Here is a 21,142-nt window from a genome sequence, read left to right as displayed (position 1 = left end):
ACATTGACTGTCTTGAATTAGACCTTCTTGTAATTGGTGATCCAGGTTATGTCGGGCTAGGGTGTGCTGGGTTTGGGATTCTTGGTATAAAGCTCTCTGCCTTAGAGCTTCTTTCTCGAATAGATCTTGGGATTGCCAATTTAGAGAATTCTGCATTTCAGATTGCCATTCTTTTGCTTTCCAATCTTTGTTTCTCCAGCCTTGAGTTATCCAGTCTTGGGATTGCTGGCAGAAAGTTTGCCAGCCTTGGGTTTTCCAATGTGGAGATTGACTTTTTGAGGATTGCCAGTCTTGGGATTCACGGCTTTGTGATTTCCAATCTTTGCATAGATTTTTTGGAGCTTTCTTCTGTTGAGCTTTCTGTCCTTTAGCTTGCCAGTCTTCGGGCTTTTCCTTTGGGGATTGTTCCCCATCAGCCTGCTGACATTTATCTTGTCGCGTCAGGGATTGTTGATCTTCACCTTGCCCATTTTGGGATTGTTGCTTTGGGGATTGTTCCTCTTGGGCCTGCTGGTCTTCAGCCTGATGATCTGGAGGTTGTTGCATTGTCATTTGCTTATCTATGGCTTGCCCATTTGAAGATTGCTTCCTTGGGGATTGCCAGCCTTTCCTTTGTGGGTCTAGGGATTTCCGCTTTGGGAATAGCCAATTTTTGATTTGCTGGTCTATGGATTTCTGCCTTGGGGATTTCTGGCCTTGGCTTTCCTGGTCTAGGGATTTATGCTTTGGGGATTTCTGGCATTGGTGTTGCAGGCCTAATGATCTCCTCTTTGGGGATTCCAAGCCTTTTTTTTGTTTTCCCAGGGAATGCCACTTTGAGGATTTCCTGACATGGAATTCCTCCTCAAATTTCCATTGTTGAGTCAGTAACATGACTTCTGATCTAATGTCTTGATATAGTAAGTCTTTAAATTGCTGATCCGTGGACTGTACAGCATGGGATGTTGGGGCTTGTACTGAAAGCTCTTGGGATGGCGTGTCTTTGGATGATGTATCTTGGGATAGTGTGTCTTGGGATGGTATGTTTTGGGATGTTGTGTATTGGGATGGAGTGTGTTGGGATGTGGACTCTTCAGATGGTGTGTCTTGGATTGGCATGTATTGGGATGCCAGAATATGGGGCTCCAGGACATGAAATGTTGGGCCTTTATATGGCAAGGCTTGGACTGGCAGAGTTTGGGATAGTGTGTCTTGGAAAAACAAAACTCGCATTGTAGGAACAAGGGGTCTTTCAAATTTCAGGGCTTGGGATTCTGGGACTTGATATGGCAGAGCGTGGGATGGCAAATCTTGAAAAAGCAAAACTTGTGTTGTGGGAACAAGGGGTGCTTCAATTACCCGGGCTTGGGATTCTTGAATTCGAATTGGCAGGGAACGGGATCCCCACTCTTGGAAAAGGAAAACTTGTGTTGTAGGGACAAGGGGCCCTTCAATTTTTAGCATTTGGGATTCTGGGACTTGATAATGCAGGGTATAGCCTGGCAAGTCTTGGAAAAACAAAACTTGGGTTGTGGGAACAAGGGGCCCTTCCATTACCCGGGCTTGGGGTTCTGGGACTCGATACGGCAGGGCATGGGATGGCAAGTCTTGGAAAAGCAAAACTTGTGTTGTGGGAACAAGAGGCCCTTCAATTACCTGGGCCTGAGATTCTTGGATTCGAGTTGACAGGGAAAGGGATGGCATATCTTGAATAAACAAAACTTGTGTTGTAGGGACAAGGGGCCCTTTAATTTTCAGGGCTTGGGATTCTAGGAATCGAGATGACAGGGCATAAGTTGGAAAGCCTTGGGGTGGTAAAACTCGGATTTTTTGGAAATAGGACCGTACAGATTGGGATGGGAAAACTTGGAGCGGCAAAGTTTGGGCCTGGAGCAATTTGATTTGCATTTTTAGGGGTTGTACTATAGCAGGTTGTAGGTCTTTAGCTTCCAGATGTTTAACTGTATAGCTTGGTTGAACATACATAATATTTTCTGCGGGTTTTTTCTCCAATGTGGAAGGCAGAGATCTCAGCTCAGTATCTTCCTCTAAAAGTCCAGAAGGTGGTGATATATTTTCCTGGTGTTCATCTGGCATAGGTGCAGGTGTGTAGCCAATTTCCCTGCCTCCGCTCTCTGGCTGTGACCTGAGTTGAGAGGCTAAAGGACTTCCTGAGACTCTTAACTTGAAGAAAGCATAGCCTCCAAAGAAAAAAGCATGTGTGTTTGTTGTATCATCACTGGAAGACTCTTCTTGAAGCTCAAATTTTAATCGGGCATTTGCTTCTGGGGCAGGCAGTTCATTATTTTGAGTAACATCCGAAGGTAAGAAAAACACAGTCTATAAAACCAAGGAGGAGGGGAGTAAACATTAATATGACAAAATCATCTTCGATGTTCTTTTCTTCTTGTGTTCCTAAATTATTTTTCATCTCTGCCTTAAGACAGTAGATTGAAAATAACATCTAGATTAGGAGGCAGGAAATAAATATCACTTCTGCCCTTACCATCAGCCCATTAGTTTTATTTTAAACATGTTATCACCCCTCATTATCTAAAACATTCAGGAGGTGAATTTAAATATGATTATCTGAAATATTTTTTCCATACTCAATATTATACAGCTTCTAAGACATTTTTAAATCCTCCACTCAATATTCACATATTTAGTCTTAATGTATATTTTTTTATTACTTACTAGATAAGCTAGAGGCTGCGTATCAAGGATAATTAGATGTGTGTCTTGCCTATATAGTGCTCACAATTATGGGTGGACCAACATATAGAAAACAGCAATACGATTCAGCAAATGCTATTACAGAAATAGGTACTAAGTATTTTATAGGAACATAGATGATGACATAACTCTGAGAGAGCCAGGAAATGCTTCATAGAGAGGTGACATTTGACCTCCATCTTGATGCATGATGAGGCATTTTTCAGGCAGAAAAGGTAACATGAAGTAAATTAGGAGTCAAAATCAAGGTCCAGGAAACAGTGGAAGCAATGAGTACAAAAAACTACAAGTTTGTGATACGCCATGGTATGATGGCAGATGGTAAGCAGTTAAATATTGTTAGATGGTTTGCTAGGCTAGGAAGTTCAGGTTTTCCCTTGTGGATAAAATGGACCTATCAGAGTTTTTTAAACAGCTAAATGACAGTATCAGGTACAACCTTTAGTCAATCCCTCCAATCCCCCACACCCTTTTTTTGGAAGGAGTTATTTACAACCCAACCTGCTAATTTTTGACAGCCTGTGCCCTTGATGGGGTCATTTATAGTCAGAATAGACTACCTGCTCCATTTGATGAAGTGATCAGAACTCTGAGTGTTTAAGATTTAATTATGATTACCTAGTTGGTTGGAAAATTCTCACAACTGGACTGATAAACATTATGATAAACAGAGAAAAAAATTGAAGTTATTAATGATTTCATTCTTCTTGGATCAACAATCAGTGCCCATGGAGGCAGCAGACAAGAAATTAAGTGTGTACGGCATTGGTCAAATCTTCTGCAAAAGGCTCGTTTAAAGTTTTAGAAAGCAAAGATATCACTTTGATGACTTAGGTGTGCTTGACCCAAGCCAATTGCATCATATGCATGCAAAAGCTTGACAATGAAAAAGGGAGACAAAAGAAGAAATGATGCATTTGAACTGTGGTGTTGGTAAAGATTATTAAGTATACTTTGGACTGCCAGAATAATGAACAAATGAGCCTTAGAAGAAATACAGCCAACATACACCTTAGAAGCAAGGGTTGTGAGACTTCATCTCACTTACTTTGGACATGTCATCAGCAGGGACCGAGGTGCCATGACAATGGGGAAAGTATTGCATTTTCAACAAATAGTGCTGAAACAACTAGATACGTCTATGGGGAGAGGGGCACACAAAAATGAACTCCATATATACCAGAGATGTAAACATTAAAGCTAAGGCTCTAAAACTATTAGAAGAAAATACAAGAGACAATTTTTGTGATTTTGGGGTATGTATAACTTTTTTAGAACACAGAAAGGGCTAACCAAAAAAGGAAAAAATGATAAATTGCACTTCATCAGAATTAAAAACCTCTGCTCTTCGAAAGACACTATTAAGAAATTGAAAAGGCAAGCCATGAACTGGAAAGATATTAGCAATACTTATATCTGAAAAAGTAATACTTATATCTTTGATGAAGATCAAAGATCATAGCCTTCAGTATGGATTATACCTCAACATAAAACAAAAATCGTCACAACTGGACTAATAAGGAACATCATGATAAACAGAGAAAAGATTGAGGTTGTCAAGGATTTCATTTTACTTACATCCATAATCGACACCCCTAGAAGGAGCAGTCAAGAAATCAACTGCCAGAGATCTCTTTAAAGTGTTAAAAAGCAAAGATGTCACCTTGAAGACTAAGGTGTGCCTGACCCAAGCCATGGTGTTTTCAATCGCCTCATATGCGTGTGAAAGCTGGACAATGAATAAGAAAGACCGAAGAAGAATTGATGCCTTTGAATTGTGGTGTTGGCAAAGAATATTGAATATACCATGGACTGCTAAAAGAATGAACAAATTTGTTTTGAAAGAATTACAACCAGAATGCTCCTTAGAAGCAGGGATGGCAAGACAGCATCTTACATACTTTGAAACATGTTGTCAGGAGGGATTGGTGCCTGGAGAAGGACATCGTGCTTGGTAAAGTAGAGGGTCATCGAAAAAGAGGAAGACCCTGAACGAGATGGATCGATATAGTGGCTGCAACGTTGGGCTTAAGCATAGCAACAATTGTGAGGATGGTGCAGAACCAGGCAGTGTTTTCGTTCTGTTGTGCGTATGGTCACTATGAGTCGGAAGTGACCCCATGGCACCTAACAACAACAGTAACATATCTGAAAAAGGGCTTACATTAAGAATCAATTAGGCTGTTACAATTCAATAATGAGAAGGTAAACAATCCAATAAAAACTGGCTAAAGCTTTGAACAGGCACATCTCAAAAAAAGATGGACAGTAAACACATGGAAAGATTCTCATCATCATTAGTAATAAGGAAAAGGCAAAGTAAAACCGAGTGAGATACCACTACTCATTCACTAGAATGGCTGAATTAATATGACTGACAATTCCAGGTACTGAGGACAGTACAGAGCAACTGGAACCCTCATATATTGCTGATGAGAATGCAAAATGGTACAGCCACTTTGGAGAACTGTTTACATTTGCTTACAAAGTTAAACATACACTTAGCATATAGCTTAGCAACTGAATCCTAATTACTACACTTTCAGAGAAATGAACACATATATCTACAAAAAGACTTGTATTTAAATGTTCCTAGCAACTGTAATGATAGTAGTCAGAACTGGAAATGTTCCAAATGCCCATTAAGAGGTGAATGTATAAACAAATTGTGGTGGACCCATAAAATGGATGCTATTCAACAATTAAACGGAATGAATTACTGATGGATGAATCTCAAAACCATGTTGCTGAGTAAAAGAAGCCAGACACAGAAGAGGACTTACTTAGGAGTTCAGGTATATGAAATTTCAGGAAGTCAAAACTGAACTATGATGACACATGATATTGACTGCAAAAGGGCTTAAGGGAACTTTTTGAAGCCGTGGGAATATGCTATATCTTGGTTGTGATGTAGCTAAACAGGTGTATACAATTAGTAAAACGTATTGAACCGTACACTTAAATGAGTGCATTTTATGGTTTGTAAGTTATACTTCAATAAAGTTGTTTGTAAATTTATACTAAGGTGCCCTGGTGGTACAATGGTTAAACGGTTGGCTGGTTACCACAAGGCTAACAATTTGAACCCACCAGCCACTTTCTGCAGGTGAAAAGACCTGGTGATCTGCTCTCATAAAGATTACAGCCTAGGAAACCCTGCGAGAAAGCTCTACTCTGTCCTATAGGATTTCTATGAGTCAGAAATGACTCACCAACACATGACAAAGACAACAAGTTTATACTTCAATAATAATAAAAAAGCCTGAAACAGGGCCTGGAACTGGTATTGTGTGAGACTAAACCAAAACCAAACCCATTGTCGTCGAGTCGATTCCAACTCATATAGACCCTGTAGGACAGAGTAGAACAGCCCCATAGAGTTTCCAGGGAGCGCCTGGTGGATTCGAACTGTCGACCTTTTGGTTAGCAGATGTAGGACTTAATCACTATGCCACCAGGGTTTCTAATGTGAGACTAGAGAGGTTATTTAACCTCTCTGTGCCTTAGTTCCATCATATGTAACACAAAGGTGCTATAAGAGTTTTGTTAAGATTAAGGGAGCCCATGCTAAGTGCTTAGAACAGTGACTGACATACTAAGCATTCAGTAAATATAAGCTCTAACTATTCATTATCGTAAACTGTATTAGTATCACTGTTAATATTTCTTCTTCCTTCTTTTTCTCTGGTGAGGGAATGGTTCCACACTCTCTGATGATACAGATTAAAGTTTCCCATGTCACAGTAACTCAGGTTCCCCTTAAGTCTAGTCTCCTATATATTTTGGCCAGGAGATAAGGAGCTAAGTCTGAACAGAGATGGCTGTGGATGGCATATAGGGCAAGAAAGGGAAGCATAATGGCCTCTAAAAGCAGGGAGAGCCTTCAATCTTAAGGTCACCCCTCCTTCACTTTCCTGAATTTAGAAGTTCCAATTCAGTGTTGGAGCATGCTTCCCTGCCCATTGATAGGTCAGAGGTCCCTTGGAGTGTCCCAATGGGAATCTACTCTCATATGAACATTGAACGCACCTCAGTTGACTTTGTCCAGTACTTGTTTCTGAAGGTTGTGATGGTCACAGAGATGCTGAACTCTGCTATGCTGGCAATCAGTAAGACTGACAAAATTCCCTGTGAATAATGAAGAGAAAGAAATGGTATTTGGCATGAAAACTGTATCATTTTAAAGGTATATACCAAGGACCCCTACACTCTATGACTAAGTATGGGGAGACCCATACTTCAGATGCTTCTGTAGCCATGAGAGGTTGCATACTTTCCATCACTGTCTTTATAATAAAGCAGGGATAACAAACTCCATGCATATAAGGGCCAGACAATTATCCAAAATGAGTGAAACAGTTGGCAGGCCAGGGAGAGGGAGTAGAGAATAAAGGCATTCATAGGAGACATCCATTACTCAGTTCCAGCCGATCGCTGCCATGTAGGCGTACAGGCCACGGGATAGCTGCTCTTCCCGCCCCCCCAGGAAGTTGGATATACGTATTTTTTAATGTGGAAATTTCCAATTATTTATTCACCTGTGCGAGCCCAATAGCACGTATCTACAGACTGGATTTAGCCCACAGATTGCCATTTTTCATGCTCTGCTTTACAGCAATGCTTAGATTAAGAAATCGCCTGGTATAGCAGGGCGTTCAAAAAGTTTAGACTCTAGCAGAAAAAACTGGCTGCAACTTACTGGTTAAGTGTGGCCTTAGGGAAATGTCTGACTCTCTGAATCTCGGTTTCTCCTTTTGTAAAAAAAAAAGACTAATAATATCCAACATGATAGGTTTGCTGTGTGGATTATATCTCTTTAAAAGCATAACACTATGTCTGGCAATAAGAGGCATTGAATAAATGTTAGTTTCTCTCCCTTCATAGATGTTAATGAGATTTCAGCTATCTGGTGGCTTTGCCCTTGTAACACATCCCATACTTGCATATTCCCAATTATTGGTTAAACTGAAATATATGAAGTGCCTACTGCATGCAATTTACTGGCTTCAACCATTGAACAAGATAGAGCTGGTCTCGGTCTTTGTGGCGCTCACATTCACAGTAAGGGAGACGGTCCAAAAAACAAAAAAAACCAAACCAATTGCCGTCGAGTCGATTCCGACTCGTGGCGACCCTATAGGACAGAGTAGAACTGTCCCATGGGGTTTCCAAAGAGTGCCTAGTGGATTCAAACTACCAACCTTTTGGTTAGCAGCCGTAGCCCTTAACCACTATGCTACCAGGGTTTCCAGGTAACAAATAATTGACAGTAACGAATAATTAGGTAATTATTTACTTAATTAAATTTGTTGTAAGCAGTACTATAACAGGGATCTGACTAGGTCTGGGTGGGAAAGGGGAGAGGTGTGGTCAGGAAGGTTCTCCTTAAACAAGTGATGTTTGATCTGAGATTAAAACATCAGGAGGAGTTAATTAGGTAGGTAGGAAGGGGTGGGTGCTGGACTGGGGAGCCTTCCAAGCAGGAGGAAGCTGGCCTTATGATCCTGGGGCAGTGGGTACTGGACACATGTAGAAATTCCAGGAAGTGGCTGGAGTGGGGAGTAAGAAAAATAAGGGCCTGTGATAACAGTAGAAAGATAGGTGCTATACGGTTTTGCCAAGTCTTTTAAGATCTGGATCTTATGCCTATATTTAACAGAAGCCATTGAGTAATGTGCTCAGATTTGCACTTTTAAATGCAATACACTCTAGCTGCAGTTTAGACAACGAGGATTGATTCTTTGGAACAAAGGTTAGTCCAAGGGACGTCTAAAGCCCACTGCTCTGGCTTTATCATCTTATCTATGACTTTTGGGTTATGACAGGGAATCATGGAGTTATACAAGTAAAGTCTAAGAGCAGATTCTCTGATTCTATATACAAGGAACTAATCCTACAACACTCATTCATGGCATGAAGCAGATAAACAGAGTTTCTTATGTCTGGAGATTTAACCCTTCCAGTATACCAGTTTCTTCCTGAGTAAAAATTATAATGCAGCATTGTGCTCTTCTGTCCAGTTTAATTAGGGCAGAATTTTGTCCTTCATATCGGTTTCTGGGTTTTCTTAGCAACCCTTTGTGAGTCTAGAATTCTGAAATTTATCTCAGAACACGAGAGGATTTGAGGCCATCTTCAATGAGTGAGTGTGTGGATTAAACAAGATCACGTATGAAATAACTGATAACTGTTTTCCCTTTCCTCCTTATTGAGGGAGATGATTTCCCAAGATTCCACATCATTTTCATCCAAATAGGCTCCAATCTTCTTAAAATTCTAGGACTCAAGCTTTCAAGACACAGTTGATCGAAATGGAATAAAAGCCCAGGACCTGCTTGGGGAACTAGAGGGAAAGAACTACTGGAATCACTGACATACTTAAACACAATGGCATTGGTTACTTACTAGACAACTGCCTAAAGTCACATCTATAATTATATTTCCTGGTAAAGAATAGATCTTATCTGGTTGAATGAATAAAACTGCTGAATTTATATAAAATGACTTATGTCCTAAATTATTAAAATATTTTACTTTATTAAGTGGCTTAAACACCTCACACTGTATTTTCTATTTATTTAAGTTTTAATTGAACAAGGTTTTGAAATTATTCTGTTCCTCATTAATACAGAAAAGGTAATACTTAATCCAACCAACATCAATAATAACTAATAGCTCAAATCTATTGACTGGTTACACTATGCCAGGTGCTGTTCTTATTCAATCCTCACAACAGCCCAGTGAGGTAGATATTCTTATTATCTCCCTTTTCCAGAAAAGGAAAACTGAGGCCCAGAAAATATTCACCCAAGGTCACAAGCTTATAAGCGACAGAACCAAGATTCAAACCCAGGCGATATGACTCCTGAGTCATCTTAACCGTCCTCTCACGACATGCTTCTCAAATGTCAGGTCAAATACTGAAATAGGCTTAACTGTTGGAACAAAAATTTAGGAGTCATTGCATCATGAACCCAGTTCAGGTTAGATCATACAGATTCATCCCACAAAATAAGACCACTTACAGTCAAAAGTGTTCTACCTATAACGCATATTCCTTCAAGGGAAGGCATCTGGCAGAAATTGTGTCGATCTTTATAGCTGATAATTGTGAGAGTAATCCCAGCTATCGCGACAAAGGAACTGATAACGTTGGTGACCATGGCACCTCGCCCCTGGAAAATAGTTATAAACAAACAAACAAACAAATAAATATCAAACACCTTGTAAGAAATTCCTAGTGCCTTCAAGTCGGAGCCTTGGTGGTACGGTGGTTAAGAGCTTGGCTGCTAACCAAAAGGTCAGCAGTTAGAATCCACCAGCCACTCCTTGGGCCCTATAAGGGCAGTTCTACTCTGTCCTGTAGGGTTGTTATGAGTTGGACTCAACTCAATGGCAACTTTTTTTTTTTTTTTTAATGGTTCCAGACACCTCTTAGGGATGAATTGCTCTATCAAGTCAATATGCTTGGAAGGCTTGGTGGGTTATGTCATGATTCACCAAAGCCAGGACACAATCAAGTTTTAGGATGGACCAGAGTACCAAGAAAGGGAGTGGGTAGAGAAGGGAGTTCTCTACAGTTAATACTAAGGAAAGTGTTCAGCCTACCCTGATGTGTTATTGTTCATAAGCTATAAGCAGAATGAGATGGATTGCTACAGTGGCTGCAAACACTGGGCTCAAACAGCAATCGTTATGAGGATGGTGCAGGACTGGGCAACATTTCGTTCCGTTATACATAAGGTCATAGGAGTGACAGCTGACTTCATGGCACCTAACAACAACATCAACAACAAGAAGCAGAATTGTGTGGCAGAAAACATTTTAGCTTTGAAATTAGACCTGATTTCGAGTCCTGGCTTTACTAAGACCTTGTGCAAGTTAACAAAACTCTCGGGATCTCAGTTTCTACCTTTTAAAAATGAGAGTGCAGCTCCTGTCCGGAGGCAGGATAAGAAGTCAGGAAGGGAAAGGAACTGGTTGAATGGACACAAGGAACCCGGAGTAGAAAGGGGGAATGTGCTGTCACATTGTGGGGGCTACAACTAATGTCATAAAACGATACTGTACAAATTTTTGTATGAAAAATTAACTTAAGCTGTAAACTTCCACCTAAAACACAATTAAAAAAACTAAAAAAACAGACAAAAAACCCAATCAAACAAAAAATAAATGAGAGCGATGGCATCTTACTTTAGAAACCAAAAAACAAACAAGCAAGCAAGCAAACAAACAAACAAACCCATTGCTGTGGAGTCGATTCTGACTCACAGTGACCCTATAAAAAAAAAAAAAAAAGACCCTATAGGACAGATTAAAACTGTCCCATAGGGTTTCCAAGGAGAAGCTGGTGGATTCGAACTGCTGACCTTTTGGTTAACAGCTAAATTCTTAAATTAATAGGGTTTCCAAGGAGAAGCTGGTGGATTCGAACTGCTGACCTTTTGGTTAACAGCTAAATTCTTAAATTTTTTTTATAACTTTAGGTTAGCATCTGTTTATTCATTTGTTTCATAAACATTCAGTGCATACTATGTGTCAGGCAGAAACTGTGGTGGCGTAGTAGTTAAGAGCAACAGCTGCTAACCAAGAGGTCTTCAGTTTGAATCTACCAGGTGTTTCTTGGAAACCCTGTGGGGCAGTTCTACTCTGTCGTATAGAGTCGCTATGAGTCAGAATGGACCCAATGGCAACAGGTTTTTTTTTTTTTTTTTTTAATGTGTCAGGCAGTGTGCTAGGCCACAGGGACACAAAGATGAACAAGATGGGTGATGTCCGGTCTCCACATGCCTTACATTCTCCAGGAGGACTGAAATAATAACTGAAGAAATCACTAACCTATTTCCAGATGGTAACACATTTGAACTGGGTTTTAAAGATTTCCTTTTTTGACTTCAGTATTCCAATGTAGAAAGTATAAGAACTTCAGATTGTCCCATCCCATTTTCTTTACCTACTCTTACTGTTTTTTTATTTTGTATGCCTGAGTTCCTTCAAAGGAAGGGGGGAATTTTATTCATTTCTTCATATCTACTCCCAGAATTGCTACTGCTCTTTTAAAGGAAAAACAAAGAAAACCTCACATCTCAATTCAGTGGTTATTTACTCTCCATTTATTGACTGCAGAATGTCTGTCGTGGTGGGAAAAGCAATGATGCATTTACACATCCTGTCCTGTCCAGGAGCAGCTTGAGACTTAGTGTGGCAGGCCTTGGAAGCCCACCTCTAACTTAATGCTTACTCCAAGCGTAGGTCTTTACTGCAAACAGGTATTTTAGCAGAAAATGTACAGGGGTATACAGATACACCATCTCTCTTGATATTCAGTCCTTTGCTCTCTCAAGGCTCTGTTTTGGCTCCACAGGAGCATCATGTTAGCTAGAGTGTCCAGGTCTAATGGCTGATTTTATGTGTCAACTTGGCTAGGCTATGGTTCCCAGTGGTTTTGCCAAACACTAGACTACTTGCTGTTCCATAATGTAATTGAATGCAGTGTAATGTAATTGAATGCAGTGTAATGTAATCATCTTCCATAAAGTAATCTAACGTAATGTGATCAATCAGTTGAAAAGGGAATTCCTTAGGGTGTAGTTTGCCTTTAGACTATAAATTGGTATTTTGGCAAAACTAGCTCTCTTAGCTCTGAGCTTTTCCCATCACCTGACCTACAGATCTTGGGACACAAGCCTGCAAAAGTCTCTAGCCTGCTGACTGACCTACAGATTTTGGATTTTCGAGCCACCACAATTGTGCGAGCCAATCCCTTGAAGTGAATCTCTCTCTCTCTCTCTCTATACACATCTCATTGGTTCTGTTTCTCTAGAGAACCCTGACTAAGCACTAGGTAAGCAACCTCTCATGTGTATCATGCTTTGCAATTTACGAAGAACATGCTCAGCCTAAGTCTCAGCAGATTCTCACTACAGTTTTGTGATGTAGACGGGGCACTTTTTATCCCTACTTTGTAGATGAAAGAGGTTTTGGAATTAAATGGTAGTGAGAAATCCTGCAGTTAATGGAAGAACTGTGTCTCCAAGCCAGGACTTCTGATGCTCAGTTCAGCATTCCTGCCACTCTGCATCCTGACTGCCTCCAACTGCATAGCTCTCATGGAGTCAGGGAGAAGCCCACTTTGGCTTAGTGTACTTATCATCTCTGAAAGGAAGTCAACACAGAGAAAAGAGCCTTTGGGTCTTCATATGCGCTGTCTGCATTTATTGCACAGGTTGAGAGAGAGATGGGTGCATTCTTCCCCTGAGAGCTTCACTATGGCTTGTAGCTGTGCCCTGAGGACATTCATTGGAAGGGGTCAGGAGGACAGAGTTAAAATGGCTTTGAGAAAAAGCACAATTCTCCAGGGCCTTAAAAAAAATTAGAGTTGTTAGAGGGGAGTACTAACATTTAAGTGTCATCATGCCTTTTACGTATGTTCTCATGAAATCCTTAAAATAACCACTAGAAGGAGGTACTTTCCCCTTCAACTTGCCATAGCAATGAGTGGTAGCCCTGATTCAACCTTAGATTCATCTTTCCTTTATACCTTGGGCAGGCCCCAAAGGAAAGCCTCTGCTGGTGAGGGTGGGGGGTCACTGGGATCCCAGGATGAGTTTTCATTAGAGCAGGGCTTCTTAACCTTGGAACTGTAGCCATTTTGAGCCAGATACTTATTTGTTGTGGGAGTTGTCCTGTGCACTGTGGGATGTTTAGAAGCATCTCTGGTTGTGACAACCAAAAATGTCTTCAGGCCTTGTTGAACATTCCTTAAGGGGAAAAATCACCCCCATTGATTTAGAAGGATGTAGAGTGTTTCCAATAAGGAAGTATTTCACTCTACTTGGCCAGGGAAATGGGAACAAGTAAAACGTATTGGGGCTAAGGAGATGGTGATCTTGACAAATACAGATGGCTTGAATTGCAAATTTGATGAATAAAGCTTTTCCTGGGAGACCTTTTATTAATAAAGGCTTTACACACAGAGTTGATCTAAAGCAAGTGGATTTTAAATTATGCAGACATCACACATGTGACTTACCAGCCATTTTTGTGTCTTCCTGATTCCAGTGAAAGATCCTGCCAGAATAAACTGTCAAGAAGACAAGAGATTAAAGTTAATGGGTGATGTGTTTGATTATCTTGCAACAACAACATAAAGTGCCTAGTATCACCCACAGTAAATGAGAACCCTGTCACCCAAAGCAGACTTACTTCATTTTATTAAGGTTCTGGGAATGGGAAACCTTCCTGTGGGAATGGGCATTGGATCTTGGGCATGTCTGAGTCTTGGAGTCTGAGGATCTCAAGGAGATGATGCAGAGAGTTTAAAGTCAGTTTTGATACCTCCCTCTACTTCCCTTCCCAAATCGGACCACCATGTTCTATCAGTTCTACCTCTGAGTCACTCCAAAGCTGTCCATCTCTCTCTATGTCCACTGCTGCCTCTCTAGTCCAGGACATCATCTCCCCTCTCTTGAATTATTGCAGTCTCCTCCCAATTGATGCTCCCCATGGCTGATGTTGTCATCATTGACTTGTGTCTCACTCAGAAAACAGAATGACATTTTAAAAGAACAAACCTTCAAATGTCATTACCCTCTTGAAAAACTGGTAGTGGGTTCCCTTTGCCCTTGTATTAAAGTTTCACATTCTTAATATGACCACATGGGCTGGCATGACCTGACCATATTTTTTTGGCTTAATTTTATACCCCTACCGTAGACTCATTGGTTTTCTTTTTGTTGTTCTTTCCCACATCAAGCCCTCCCTGTGCTCATGCTTTGCCCTTGCCTGTGATGCCTCATATGCATGTGAAAGCTGGACAATGAATAAAGAAGACTGCAGAAGAATTGATGCTTTTGAATTATGGTGTTGTGAAGAATACTGAATATATCACGGACTGCCAGAAGAACGAGCAAGTCTGCCTTAGAAGAAGTACAGTCAGAGTGCTCCTTTGGAGGCAAGGATGGTGAGACTTCGTCTCATGTACTTTGGATGTTATCAGGCAGGCCCAGTCCCTGGAAAAGGACATCATGCTTGGTAAGGTAGATAGTGAAAAAGAGGAGGACCCTTGACGAGATGGATTAACACAGTGGCTGCAACAATGGGCTCAAACATAGCAATGATTGTGAGGATGGTGCAGGACCCGGCAGTGTTTTGTTCTGTTGTGCCTGGGATTGCTATGAGTTGGAACTGACTCAGTGGCCCCTAACAATAAGAAGGATGCTTCCACTTCACTCAGGAACACCTATGCCTAAAATGTTTCCCTGATTCCCCAGGCTAGGTGAATCCCTCATTCAGCCCTCACATGGTACCTGGAGCTTTTCTCTTAAAGCACTTAGCACAAGTGCAAAAATATCTGTCTGAGTTATTTTTACTTTCTCATTTTTTGTCTCCCCAGTAGATGGCAAACCATGTGAGAGCAATTCACCACTTCTTGTAGACAGGGCCTTGTTTACCAGCACCCCAGACATCTAAGAGCCTACCTGTCATGGATTGAATTGTGTCTCCCCAAAATATCTGTCAACTTGGCTAGTCTGTGATTTCTAGTATTGTGTGATTGTCCACCATTTTATCATCTGATGTGATGTTCCTATGTGTTGTAAATCATATCTCTCCGATGTTAATGAGATGGGATTATCGGCAGTTATGTTAATGAGACAGGACTCAATCTACAAGATTAGATTGTGTTTTTTGGTCAATCTCTTTTGAGATGTAAAAGAAGTGAGTAGAGAGACACGGGGACCTCCTACCACCAAGAAACAAGAGCCAGGAGAATAGCGCATCCTTTGGACCCAGAGTCTCTGTGCTGAGACACTCCTTGACTAGGGAAGATTGATGACAAGGACCTTCCCCCAGAGCTGACAGAGAGAGAAAGCCTTCCCCTGGTGCTGACACCCTGAATTCATACTTCTAGCCTCCTAGAATTTCTACAGTGGGGCATATACAGCTTGGAAACCATACTTGGTATTGTATTATTTATATTTGGACAGTAAAAACCTACCAGTTGTTTTGGAAATGAAAATTATAGAAAATGCATGGAATTTTTGTATATGTCAAAAGAGCACATGGGTTTTTGATAGTCAAAGAGAAAATGGTCTCATGTATTTATCGCCTTGTCCATTCGTTATTGATTGATTGATTCACGCCTACTAGGTTCTGAGAATACAACAGCCACTTAAAAAGACAACATCCTTGCCCTCTTGAGAGTGTACGTTCTAGTGGAGGAAGCTCTAATGGGTCTACCCTTAAAATATTATGGGACAATATCAGAGGTCAAGGTTGTGAGTATTGGATAGAAATAGCACTGTACTAAGAATTGTATTTATGACTCTATGACTAAGTAGCTGAGTGACACTGGTGCAGTTGTCTCAGGGCTAAGAAAAAGGTTGAGCTTTAATAATCTGAAAATTCACCTTAAGCTATGACACTCTGTGCTAGCTACATATGGTTAAGTTTTTCAACTTCCCTCAAACTCAGTTTCCTTATTTGCAAAGAGGAAATTAGGATATTTGCCCATTTTTTTCTCCTAGATTGGTAGTGAGTAGCAAAGGCCTTAACTATACACATAAAGGCTTCGGAAGCTTTTAAACACTGTCCATCTAAGAGGAGTTATTATAAGGATGATGACAGTACAGTGGCCAAAAGGAGTTGCTTCTTTAGCTAGGGAGGGGGTTAGCTTTTAGTCTCCTTGGGGAACCATATTCATAGAACTGATTATCCCAGAACTTGAGGCATTTCAAACCAGTCTTTACAGCAATTTCTGAAAAGCTCCTAATTGGCAGTACTCACGGTGAATGCTCCCCAGAATGGATATCCTGCGAGGAAAACGAGGGGAAATCTTTGGGAGAATTTGGCAAAATTAAATGTAATTATAAATCCGAGGCCTGCAATGATCAGAGCGAGCAGAATCTGGACAGCCTGTGAGGAGAGGAATGGGTACATGAGCTCACAAGCTCCCCGGCCCCACTGGGTGCCCCAAGTCCCTCAGACATGTACTTTCCTGCCTCTTTTACCCACACTTGCTCCTCTACTGGGAGCTTTTCTCTTCCATTTACCAATCTCTAGGATAGTCAGTTGGAGCCCTGGTGGCACAGTAATTAAGAGCTCAGCCCCTAACCAAAAGGTAAACTCTTTGAATCCACCAGCTGCTCCTTGCTCCTTGGAAACCTGATGGGGCAGTTCTACAATGTCCTATAGGGTTGCTATGAGCCAGAACAGACTCTATGGCAACGAGTTTGGTTTTTGGTTAGGATAGTCAATAAAGAGCCCTGGTTGAGCAATGGTTAAGCTCTTGGCTGCTAACCAAAATGTTGGAGGTTTGAACCCACCCAGCAGCTCTGTGGAAGAAAAGATCTGGTGATCTGCTTCCATAAAGATTATTGCCTAGGAAACCTCATAGGGCAGTTCTACTTTGTCCTACACGGTCACTATGATTGGGAGTCAACTCCACGGCATACAACAACAACATAATGGTCAGGCGTCTCCTTTCAAATATCTCTTCCCCATTGTGCTTGCCTGGGTCACTGAGATTCATATGCTTCACTCTTGACGCTCACAACTTACTACGTTCTCTGGTATTACCAAGTTTTCTTGCATTAGACAGATTTGAGTGCTTGTCTGACTCTACCCCTAGATTGTAAGCTTCTTGAGAACAGGGGCTACAAAGTATTACCTTTACATTTTTTTCCCTTCTGTATCATCAGCACCCTATTATTATCCTCACCCCCCCCCCCATTGTACACATTCAACATATGCTTTTGGAACTGAAGCTCAGCCCCACTCTCTAAAAGTTTACGACATTCACTGATGTAGAGTGAGGAAGCCTGGGTGAGGATGCGTCTTATTTCCCCTTCATCCAAGGACCTGGGTAGAGATGAAAGTAACCCAGTGGGCTTATCAACCTGCCAGGAGTTGAAAATCATGGTGATCTTGCAGGGTCAGTGGCTCTTCTCCTCCAGCATTCTGGGTGTTGTTCCCAGACCATACTTCTGTGGTACCGCACCATAAGCAGTGCTTTTACTGTTTTACTAAGGACGGAGGCTGTGTACACAGCTCTCTCCCCAGTATGTTTATGACAGAATGCATTTTGTGCGTGTGTCTAGATTGTGGTTCACTGTGGAGGTTTAAAAATCATTTTCAAAGAACACTCAGCACTTGTAATAGTGTAACGGGGAAGTTTAACTTTTCCTTTAATGGCTTCTAAGCTCTAAGTGGGTGCCAACACACCCTGAGGTCACTTCCTCACTGAGGTATTTGGAAAAATCACACTAGCTTCCTGCTTTACCTCTATTAGGATTCAAAGACTGATACTAACTCCTCATCAAACAGCCCTTGTATTTCCTCGGGGATAGAGGATTATTAATTAGAGTTAAATATTCTATTTCTCAGAGTTAAATAAGCCCTCAGAGGCATTTCTAAAATATGAGGAAAAAGTATGTGTCTTTCTAACTGAACTTTTATTTCTCTAGCTCATCAAAATCTAGGAGAATAGTATCATTGGCTATATGTTGCTGAGATCTAAGTTCCTTGTCCAAGCAAATGACTCAGAAGCACTTATGATTAGTCAAGGTCCCTGGGTGGTGCAAATGGTCTGCACTTGACTGCTAACCTAAATGATGGCAGTTTGAACCCACCCAGTGGTACCACAGAAGAACAGGCCTGGCAATCTGCTTCCATTAAGATTACAGCCAAGATGGAGCAGTCTACTGTATAACACATGGGGTCACTATGGGTTGGAATCAACCTGACAGCAACTAACAACAATGTGATTAGTCCGGAAGGATACATTGCTGGTGAAAGATGAAGGGAAAGAAAAACAACAGCAGAATCAACATAGTCTCTGAAAAGCATTGTGCAGTGGTATCTCTGCAGACGTACATGGAGAGATAACTTATTTTCTCTGTACATCCCACCTCCTGGAAGATATCACGGATTGGAGAAGACTTACCCCCAAGACTTGTGGCTCTCCCTTCAAGAAATCTAGCAGTGAGCTGTGAGGTCTGTAGGGAAATCCAGTCAATACAGTTTCCCTTGGTTGTACCATGACGGCATGGGTTTCTTTTTTGGCCTGAGTTGATGACTCCATGATTCAATGCCAAAACTTTATTAAAAGAATGAGTTGGTGAACATTAGAGCCCAAATCATGGCCTGCTTCTTCATCAGTGTCACATGGAGTCCTTAGCAAAGCATCCTTAGTGATCACTCTGCTTGGTGCTAGAAACACAGAATCATAATCATTGAGTCATAAAGTGTTAGAATTCTTGGGCATACTCAGCCCCCTATCTTCCTGGTGAAGGACCCAGTTGTCCAGCAGAGTTACCCTTCCATCAATTTGTATCTAGATGGTATACACAAAAATAAACCTCAATACCGAATGTTCATAAGATAAAAAGGAACTAAAATTTATTGAATATCCACTATGTTCCAGGCACTGTAGAAGGTGTTTTTGTTTGACATGTACGCACATTTAATCCTTTAACAATTCCGTGGTGCTGAAGCTGATACAGAAAGATTAAGTTGCTTGAGGCCACATACTAAGGGACGGGGAAAGAGTAAAACTGTGCTTGTCTGTTTCCAATATCTGTGTTGTATCCGTTCAACCATGCTTCCAGCTGCCTTCAAAAAGAAAATTTCCCACTTTTAGGTGGCGAACTGTTTCACTTATTGTTTAACCATGTTCCTTTGTAGTATAAAAATTGTTAAGAATTTGAAGAATTTGAAACAAAACAAGGTGTGGAACAAGTCCATATTTAAATTCTAAGCAGAACTGGCAGACCATCAGAATCATGTAGGGATGTGTTGAAAACATGCTGAGTGTCAATAAAAGAAAATGCACCCTGGACTGTGCTGATAGTAACTGAGGCCACATACTGCAACCAAAACCGCTGACATCGCCATGCATTCTGATAGCACGGTCATTGAGGAATCCCAGCGTTCTAAGCATATTCCAACTTGACACATTATTTACTTCTTGTTGCTGTTGTCGTTAGCTGTCATCAAGTTGTACGGCAACCCCATGCACAGTGGAATTAAATGATGACTGGTCCTGCACCACCCCCACGATTGGTTGTGTGATTCATGGGTTTTCATTGGCTATTTTTGTCAGAAGTAGGTCTCTAGGCCTTTTTTCCTAGTCTGCCTTAGTCTGAAGTCCCATCGAAACTTAATCAGCGTCATAGCAACACACCAGCTTCCACTGACAGAAAGATGGTGGCTGTGCATGAGGTGTGTTGGCCAGGAATTGAACCGGGGTCTCCTGAATGGAAGGTGAGAATTCTACCACTGAACCACCCATGGCTCATAGTTCATTACTTACATTACGCTTTAATTACATTTTAGAAAATCAGATGGGCGTTTGGGTTGACTAATTACATTTTTTTTTCCCTTTAAAATGTGGGAAAGAGATGTCTTCATGCAGAATGCCTGATTTTTTAGGAATGAATTATTGATGTTAAGCAGGAGAAGCTTAGAATTCTATTCACCTTGGCTATTTCAAATTGCATCCTCATTTAATCCTTTCAAGTAGGTTATAATTGCCAGCCTCTGCCTTTCTCCCCCTATGCCTGACTTCCAAGCTCCTCAAAGATGAAACTTCTCACATTGCAATCTATAGATTCAGGCCAGAAGGCAGAAACTAAGCTATTCCATGGAGAGGTAAGATGGCAGAGGCCCCATGGGACAATTATAAGCTGGGAGATACTATTTGAGTGGAAAAAGTACTTCCTCTTGCTTTGACCCTGCAGTAGACCTCCTTTCCTCAAGTCTGACAAGTGATGCTGAGCACTTAGTATGTGCCAACACTGGTCTAGATAAAGTGATTAGTTTCAGCTTGCTATGCCTATTACCATGTCATCCTCCCAACAACCCTGGGAGGTGGATATTATTACCATCCCCATTTTAAAGATGAGAAAACTGAGGACCATGATTACTGCTGGAAAGTGGTGGAGCTGGAATTTGGACTTGGCCTTTGTTTACGTTTTTTTTTTTTTTTCTTTTTATTGTGCTTTAAGTGAAAGTTTGTGATTCAAGTCAGTTTCTCATACAGAAACTTACACACACATTGTTAAAAAAAAAAAATGTTATGTGACCCTAATTGCTCTCCCTACAATGTGACAGCACGCTCCTTCTCTCTACCTGTATTTCCTGTGTCCATTCAACCAGCACCTGTCCCCTTTTGCCTTCTCATCTTGCCTCCAGACAGGAGCTGTTTACGTTTTTTTTTTTTTTTCTTTTTATTGTACTTTAAGTGAAAGTTTGCGATTCGTCAGTTTCTCATACAGAAACTTATACACACATTGTTATGTGACCCTAATTGCTCTCCCTACAATGTGACAGCACGCTCCTTCTCTCTACCAACCAGCACCTGTCCCCTTTTGCCTTCTCATCTTGCCTCCAGACAGGAGCTGCCCATAAAAAAAAAAAAAAAAAAAAA

General features: G+C 41.0%; 1 protein-coding gene across 1 annotated transcript; it reads right to left on the bottom strand.

Annotated features, from left to right (window-relative positions):
* Positions 1 to 206: 206 nt before the first annotated feature.
* Positions 207 to 18,796, bottom strand: MS4A14 (membrane spanning 4-domains A14). The gene is given in 6 exon segments (XM_049891836.1): positions 207 to 269; positions 271 to 2,319; positions 6,745 to 6,843; positions 9,741 to 9,890; positions 16,501 to 16,629; positions 18,659 to 18,796. Coding segments are annotated over 6 exon segments (2,628 nt in total).
* Between the last annotated feature and the right edge of the window lie 2,346 nt (positions 18,797 to 21,142).

This window comes from Elephas maximus, chromosome 7 (genome assembly GCF_024166365.1).
Source record: "Elephas maximus indicus isolate mEleMax1 chromosome 7, mEleMax1 primary haplotype, whole genome shotgun sequence".
NCBI lineage: Eukaryota > Metazoa > Chordata > Mammalia > Proboscidea > Elephantidae > Elephas > Elephas maximus.
Note: the sequence above shows the minus strand (reverse complement) of the source record. Positions and strands in the feature narration are given on the sequence as shown.